This window comes from Fundulus heteroclitus, chromosome 16, assembly GCF_011125445.2.
Source record: "Fundulus heteroclitus isolate FHET01 chromosome 16, MU-UCD_Fhet_4.1, whole genome shotgun sequence".
NCBI classification, from domain to species: Eukaryota; Metazoa; Chordata; class Actinopteri; order Cyprinodontiformes; family Fundulidae; genus Fundulus; species Fundulus heteroclitus.
The window spans coordinates 32,078,932-32,087,793 of record NC_046376.1 but is presented as its reverse complement, the minus strand read 5'-3'; the positions used below and the strand labels follow the sequence as shown (position 1 = coordinate 32,087,793).

The following is an 8,862-nucleotide window of genomic DNA, read 5'->3' as shown; positions in this document are numbered from 1 at the left end:
AATTTGCCGCTGCCCACATGGACAAGGTAGATGCTTCCTCAGCCTTCAAGGTCAGATGACACATTGTTTGAGCTATCGGGCCTCTGAGACAAGCAGCGTGTTTACACTGTAGAAACCGACGGCCCCCTCAAGTTCAATGTACTTATTTTGTCTTAGAAACTCAACTTATTAGAGTTTTTGACACAGAACTTAAGATTGTGCGTTTTCCCGCGTTTAACTCACGGTTGTAAATTGTCTCGACTTTTGTTAAGGTGGGGAATATGCAAATCTGAAAGTTGACTTTAAATGCAGTTTTAAGGCAGCTTTTGAACTGTCGTTTCAACGTTGACGAGACTTATAATGTATTACAGTGTAGAGGAGTCGAGTTAAGTCTGTCAAGCCTAAAAAACTTTGTACCAATGTCAGGCAGGGTGGTGGCAGCATTATGATGTGGGGTTGTTTTGCTGCCAGTGGTAGGGTCCGACTGGACAATGGTCCTAAAAGGAGGCTAACATTAAGCTTCTAGAATGTGCCTCAGCTAAAGGAAACTTAAAGATCTTTGTCTAAGAGCTGTGCAAAGAAGCAAACATTCCGCCAGAACTATGCTAGGAGTTTCTTATTGGCTAGAACACATGTGTGGTTTCTCAACACCCTGATATGGAATGTTTACTCATATATAGGTGTGTGGGGTGGTGTGTTCTTAAGCCTGTATGTGTTAAACTGACTCTGTGTGGATCTGAGAAAATTCACAGCAAAACATTGCTTCAATAAATAGTAAGTCTAAGTCAGACCAGCACTATATGTAACTACAGGTGCATTTCTTGTGTGTGATAATGTGTCCAAAACCACAAACTATTGCAAGCAAAGCTGATGGTTTTACTCAGTCTGTCCAGGTGTCACATAAAGGCTCTCATCATGGAAAGAAACTGAACAAACTGCTACAGTAGACTAATTCTACACCTGAATCAAATGACTGCATGACCTCCTCAGCAGCCATCAAGCGCTGCAGAGGCCTGTTAATCACCCATTGTGCTGGAGCAGAGGCATCTACAACATGCAGGAGAGTGGATCCTGGGGACCAGGGTTGAAGACCTCAGATCTAGACTATTTGGGGAAAACGCACAAAGATTGCTGTTTTAGTAAGTCTAGCCATGCTAATTGTGTTTATCCTTGGTATAAGATGCTAAATACAGACTAAACTGTCAGTTCTGTTGTCATTTAGTCTTTCTTTTAAATACTAATACTTTTACAGCGTCTGCTATGAGACATGATGTCATTTCATATCATAAATAAAAAACAGTTGCTCATGGGAGGAAGGGTGAAGAATTCTCAATCCCGCTCTTATTTCTGCTCCTATTACGATTCGTAAAAACAGTTTGGAAACTGCTACTATCGGTATCGGCAGATCAAAGTGAAACAAAATTTAGAGATAGGCGCTCTAAAGATCCAAAACCCTCTGTATCTAATCAGTATACGACACACACCCTCATCCCATTGAATTTTATGTGGACCTTTAGCACTAATCAGTGCTTATCTGTTTTCTTTTAAACAGCGTGGCTATCTGCATTACGGTTCATTGCGAAAGCCCTCCTCTGCTCCATAATGCATTCTGTGGCCCAAGGGGGACATCTGCAAAAATATGCAAACTGGTGATGTAAACGTGACGCCATCAGGGTTGGCTGGCCTAGGATTTGAAAAAGCATTCTTCTCCTACCCGGAGCACTCGAGGATTATAACGTTGCATCATGGGAAATGTAAGTTACGCTGTTTTTATGCAGCTCACGCCAAACTAGAGGTCCTAAATACTGAATGAACATGGTATAATTTTAACCGTCTTTCAAGCAACCATCATCAGACAGAATCATGCAAAAGTGAAAAAGTTTTCAGATGCATGTCGTGTCTTTGATCGAACAAAGAGAAACACTGAATCCCCGCTCGCTAGTTCTCGGTTCCTCTGCGGCTGAGGCTTTTCACATGCCAGTGCCAATTACAAGCCGCCTATTATTCATAAATAACTTTAAATCATACATACTGTTTTTAGGCCGCGCGATACTTCCTAATTAGTCACTACGTTGGCGAAATATCTGCTGGTTGATCAGCGAGGAACGGCAAATGAGGCCCAGATGCCCAGTGAAAGCTTTGTCTAATAAAGCTAACAGAAGTTACTCTGATCTCTCCCTCTTACAGCGCGTGTGCGCGCGCGTTAGTGTGTCTGCGCACGCACACAAAACAGTTGTTTGTTCTTCATTATTTCTGTGTCCTGCTCCTGGCACACTGCACAGGCAGCCTGGCAGCCAATTGCTCCCATGACCCCGCAGTCTTGCCACGCTAACAAGCTAGCGACCACACAAAACAGCCGCCCGGGTGGCCCGGCTAGCACGCGCGCGCGCAGACGCGGATTCATAAAACGGCGAAACAAATAGCTGGCGTAGTCTTTCAGGTGAATGAGAACAACAGCGGATGTTGGCTAGCTGCCAGTCCCCGTGGCTTCGCCGAGGGCACACATCGTTAGCGGGCATGCACAATCCAGAATATTAGGATAACAGTAAAAAAACACATATAAAATGTGAATCACAGATAAAAAAACATCACATTCTCTGCAACGACAACAACAAAAACAACATGTTTTCTCCAATTCTGTCAATATCACAAACGCATGTGGGGGGGGGGGGAACCTGACCCACTCCCTCTTTACCCAAACGCTCATTTTCCCCACCACAGAGCAGCAAGAGCGAGCAGGCAGAAGGAGAAGCAGAGCAGAGCTGAGCGGGACACAACAGACTTAATGATGAATCACATGATCACCTGCTAAGCCTCAGAGCTTTTCATTCAGGTAAGGATTCACCTCTGGAGCAGGCCGACGTAAAAAAAAAAAAAAAAAGGAGGCCCTCCCCTTACCCCTCCTCCCACCCCCCCACCCGTCTCCTTTTTTTTCCACATCTCTCGCTCCCAACACCACCACCACCATCTCCAGAACAGATGTCTGCTGTAACCCAGTAGCTCCCTTTGCTGTAGACACATGGAGGTGCCATCTGGACCGGAACGCTGTTCCTCTCCAGACTGGGGCGGTTGGGGGGTGGGGACTGGGGGTGTGTTTCTACGTGTGTGAGAATGTAAATCAGTTGAAACGCTCTGATGTGGTCTTTGGGTGTGCGCGTTTGTGCGTGGCCGTGTGACTCTGGCGACCGCCTGCGCCGGTGAGCGAGCATGGCTCGTGGACAGAAGGCTCCTCGTGCACTGATGACACACCTGAGCACCGTCCGCTTTGGGTTGTTTAGCTCTTGTGCTGTTGTTGCTGTTTTTTTTTTTTGTTTTTTTTTCCCTCCTGTGCTGCCTTTCATAGACAGCTGAGCCAGGCCTACGGCAGGTGGCTGCAGCCCTCGACAGCTCTGTCTAAACAACCAGCTGGACGAGGGGCTGCAGGAACTTCATTCACATCCTCGCCGCCTCTCTGACGCCTCTAACCGAGCGCTCCGGCTTTTGCACATTTCCTCACGTCACGACCACAAAAACTTCAAGATACCTCTGAATACAATCCAAACCGCCTTCAGAAGTCTTAGTGGAGTCCACCTGTGTGTGATTTGACGTCAGTACAAGCTCAGCTGTTCTCTAAAAGGCCTGAGGCGTTTGCTAGAGAACATTAATGAACAATCAGCCACATGGAGACCGACGGTTACAGCAAAACAGGTCGGGAAGAACTGGTTTTCCAGTAATATCTCATGCTTTTAAAATCTCACAGAGATTTGATCAATCCATCCTCTGAAAATGATAAGTTGTCCAAAGGGCAAGTCTGAAAAAGCCATGTCGCCTAAACCGACGGGCCAGACAAGGAGAGCATTAATCAAAGAAGCAGCCAAGAGGCCTATGGCATCCCTGGAGGAGCTGCAGAGATCCACGCCTCGGGTGGGTTGATTTGTCGACAGGAACAATATTGGTCGTCACTCCACAAACCTGGCCCTTATGGGAGCGTAGAAAGAAAACGAAATATTGTCGAAAGAAAAAGATGAAAAGCCCCGTTTGCAGTTCGCCACCGTGTGGGGCACTCAGTACGTGCAAGAAGGAGCTCTGGTCATATGGGGCCAAAATAAATCGTCATTCATCTAAATAAGCCATCGTCACAATGAAACACTGAGGTGGCTGCATCATGCTCTTCTTCAGCAGCGACAGGAGAGTCGATCAGAGATGATGGAGCTAAATCCAGAGCAATACTGGGAAAATAAGCAGTTAGAGGCCCCAGAAGGCTTGAGACGGGGACAGGCAGCGGCCGTAAACATCCAGCCAGGGCCGAGGGAGTCAAAGCCAAGAATCCATATTCAGAATCTGTGGCAAGATTTGGATTTTCAGAGATGCTCTCCATCCAATCTGACTGAGTTTGAGCTGTTTTGTCAAGAAGAACTAGCAAACTCATTTTATAAACGAGTAAGCTGGTAAAGACAACCCCCCCCCCCCCCCCCCCCCCGAAAGGACTTGAAGCTGTAAATGCAGCAAAAGCTTTTTCTTCCACCTCACAAAAACATTTCACTCCTTTGTCTTGGGCTGTCATGTAAAATCCCAACCAAACACACTGAAGCTGTTGCGGTAACGTGACAAAAAAAAAAAAAAAACACGAAGAAGCTGTAGGCTGCAGAAGACCGCATTTACATGTTGTCTCATTTTATAAATAGGTAAGCAAATAAATAAACCACCAAGCCAGACGGTCTAGTTAACCTTACATCAGAAACACGTGGTGCCATAACAATTAGATGTTCGGACATGATCAAATACCAATAAAACACGGTTTGCAGGCGCATCAGAGCATTGGCACATGTTCCAAACGTGCTGCAGTTTGAGTTCTTTCTCAGAAACACAGCGACGTCTTTGAGGCAGACAGGTGATGGATGTTATGGAGCTACTGGGCTACCAAAAGACTTTGGTGGACCCACATCGGACAGCAGCAGACATCTGGTAGAAACACAACCCCACCCAGCAGCAACAGAGCCATAGAGCAGGACACATAAAAGAAGGGAGAGCAGAGGAAGAGGAAGAGGAAGAGGAGCGCAAAACAGAAGAGAAAAGGAAAAAGGACGGGATGGGAGGAAGAGCTCACAGAGAAGGCAAACAGACAGAGATGCGCACACAAGCTGAGGTTGGTGTGAGCGGAAAGGAGAGCAACTTATACATGTAGACAGAAGAATGTTTAATGTTGTTCTAACCATGGTAAGGAAACTGCACTCCATCGCTCTCATGCTTAATCTTCCTCTCCTGCACACTGGCCAAATGGTGCTGCACTGAAAGGCCAAACAGGGGAGAAGGGAATAGTTAACAATGGAGGAGGGGAGGAGAGACAATGACAGAGAGAGGTGGAAAGAAAGAGAGAGAGAGAGAAACAGGGGGGGTTAAATAATTAGCAATATGGGATTTCAACGCTATAGAGTGCAGCAAACTTTAAAAAAAAAATGGTTACATCATGACTGCTGGCAGTGTCAAAAAGCAAGCATATAAGAGGGAGTTTCCTTAAGCAAATCCCTTAAGTCAAATACCACACCAATGAAGTCACATTGCAAATACATTTGACCAGATAGCCATCATGGTGGTTAAAATGCTGTAAGCAAAACAGAGGGAGAGGTTAGAGTTTCGCATGAAAATGGAGAGTTAAACTGGGTTTGCTTTGTTGGGATGCTGGAGAAAGAGAGACGGATGTGGATGGTGAGATTCAGAGGGGCGTCTAGAGTAGTGACAGGGAGTTAGGGGATAGAGGTGATTACTGACTCCTGTGGAAATATGAGTAAAGAAATGAAGCTGGCTGGGATTAAATGAAAATTTTTTAAACGTTCTTTAGAGGTCATGATTAAACATACTTAACAGATTTCAGGATGGAATATTTAAAATCTCTTCTAGTACTAGGCAAAATGTGGCTGATTGGAAATATTTCTGTTTGTAAAAAAACACAGACAGGCTTGATGTGGACAGTAAAGCAGCCAGCCAACACTCGATTAAGGTAACACTGTTTTAAAACTAGGACTGACATGCTGCTGGGCCGCCAACAGCAAGCTGGCTATTAGCACAAAAACCAGGACCCCTCTATAAGGAGGAGAACGGCAAAGAGTTAAACTATGTACTAGGCAGACCACTAGTAGTAAAAACAGCAGGAGCTTATGCTATGGTTCTGCTAATGTCCATGTATAAAACTCTAAATATTAAATGTTACAGATAACTTAAAGTGTAACTCATCACTAATGCAACTGTTTTTTGCAGATAAACTGTATAAACTGGGGCTAAGAGTGTTATTTTAATGGAACTGTGCATTTTTTTACATTTTCATCTGAACTTGTTTAGTTCTTAATGTGCAATATCTGTCTCAAAGCATCCTCAGTGCTGCCCTCTTTGGGTTATTTTTATATATATATATATATATATATATATATATATATATATATATATATATATATATATATATATATATATATATATATATATATATATATATTTGGAGCGTGTAACGAAAATAATTTCCCTCTGGGATTATTAAAGTATTTCTGATTCTGATTTGAACGTTAGTCCACGTTAGCAGCTAACATCACTTTACCACACAGAGGCTGCACCATTTTGTCCTCCACTGCCCCGACAGCGTCGCCGTTGGGCATCGCTGGGTCGGCGCTTTGAGCCGGGCGGCTTGGACTGATAACACTCAGGCCTGCTAGGCTCCAAAAAGCCTGCCTCAACCTCCAGTGGAAAATCCTCCACCTCAAAAGACCAATCTGTGGAGAAACCACCAGTGACGCCCCTGGTCACTCCTCATGTTTCAGCATGTCACTGTCCCTCCTCATCAATGCCCCGCAAACCCCAACTCCTCCCCCCACACTTAGCCCCGCCCCTCAGGACAAAGTTTGTCAGGGGGCAGTGTTATACTTTTACAATGAATTGAGTTACACTTTAAATATGACTTAATTTATGAATATATTGTTTTAAAGCAATAGGAATAATTGCTGCTTTTCTATAATAATAATAATAATAATAAATGGGAGCTACTCAATCATGTTCATTTTTATATTAATTCATTTCTTTGTCAGTGTCATCATACAATGGAAATCTCCTATCAGTCCAATGGCTAATCTTGACACATCCAACACTAATTTTGTGGAATAAACATTTTATAGAGAGTAGAATGAGTATTAAACTAAGGAAAATGGGTATTAACAGCCCTGTTTGTTTTAATAATTTAATCTTTTTAGCACATGCAACTCTCCCTGCCTCATTTGGTTTGGGGGGAAGTACTTTTGCCACTGTATATTTTTTACCCATTAAAAATATACGGAGTCAAAACAGATGTGGCGCACTGAACAAGGGAGGAGTACATATTTTAACCCGTCAGTCTACCCAGTGTAAAAATCACTCTGTTTTCTTTATGGAGTTTTTAGATAACATACTGCGGGATTAATTTTTCCTTATATGTCATAAAAGAGTTTCCTTTTAAAATGACACACTGGACAAATTTCTAGAAATTCCAAAGACATCTGAGTAGCATGTTTACAATGACTTACATTTCTTTAAAATTGTGGCCAAAATCCGTTCCTTAGTAAAAATCTTTAAAAATAAAAAACTGAATATCTGCGCGCTTTTAAGAAAATGTAGGTGCCTGTATGTTTGTTAACTGAACGTGTCTGTGAGGAAACCTGGCCAGAGTGCTCCTCTGAATCCTTTCTGTGAAGGGTCTCTAATAAAAGCTTTTAGGACAACAGAGTTGAGAATGGGGATGTAAAGGGAAGAAGAGGGGGGGGGGGTGCAATGCAACATGTATGCAAAAACAGATTTTTGATGGCAGGAGGTGAACTGTGGCTTCTGCTTCAATTAAAATTTTAGGATAAAAGAAAAGAAAAATTTCCCCTCAGATTTAAGGAAACATTTGACATTTCTGGAAGATTCTTTGTTTTGCAAGAGGATCAACACTAACTGAAGTAAGAAGAGGCAAGCAGGTGTGGTCAGAAGTTTACATACACTCCTTAAGGACAACTATATTATTTTATTTTGAGCTGTTGATGATTTATCTGAACCATGATTTATCTAAACTTTCTTAGGGCGGGAGAATCGTACAAAAGACATGGTCAGAATTCCGTATACTGACTCACACGGAAAAACACCTTTGGATGAATCTTTTAGTAGGTGGTGGTTAAGATTCTTAAACTTGGCAAGGAATTTCTTCTTGCTGGTCATGACTGACCGTAGGTGGCAATTTCTAAGAGGTTGTAGGTTTACACAAGTCTAAAGCCATCTGTAGACAACTGCGTTCGCTAAGCTTGGTAGTGCAAGCACAATTCACTCAGACGTCACTGTGGTGGCGTGTTCTAAGAGAGCCCAAACCGTCACCTCCAGGTGAAACGAAGTTGGTTAGGATCTTCAAGAACAGTTCAGGAATCACGACGGCGGAAGGTCACCGTGAACGGAAAGCAACTTGAAAGCCAGCGTTTCATCGCCATGGACCGAGAGGGCGCTGACAAAGAAAGAGGCCCAAGCTTAAGATCTTCATCGCAAGCCAAATGAAGTTTGAAGCTGCCCATATGGATATGCCACAATGAAGAAAATGTTTCTGTCCAGGCAAGACACAGAGTGGACCATCGTCTCACCAAGAGACATTAAAGCATAGTGGCGGCAGCACGGTCCTGTGGGATTGTTTCCAAGCTGGTGCGCAGCATGGTTGCTATTCTTCAATTTCACCTCAACAGCTCGGTGGCTAACATCTAGGCACAGATCTGGTGGAGTGAAGGCTCCAGCAACACTTGAACTACTGGGAAACAACTTTATTTGCTGACCTACGGCTTTCGGCCCTCATCGCGGTCGCTAGCTGAAACCAGTTGGTCGACAAATAAAGTTGCCCCCCCCCCCGCCCCCCAAAATTAAATTAAATCA

General features: G+C 43.8%; 1 protein-coding gene across 15 annotated transcripts in view; it reads right to left on the bottom strand.

The window, feature by feature from the left end:
- Positions 1-8,862, bottom strand: part of nfixb (nuclear factor I/Xb) — a 194,280-nt gene that overhangs the window by 32,201 nt on the left and 153,217 nt on the right. For 13 of the 15 annotated variants that reach the window (XM_036148488.1, XM_012857753.3, XM_012857762.3 and 10 more), the window contains one exon: positions 5,172-5,246. The exons of the other annotated variants lie outside the window; for them this stretch is intronic. In XM_036148488.1, coding sequence (XP_036004381.1) covers positions 5,172-5,246 — 75 coding nt within the window. The remainder of the gene's footprint in view (positions 1-5,171; positions 5,247-8,862) is intronic. 15 annotated transcript variants of the gene reach the window in all.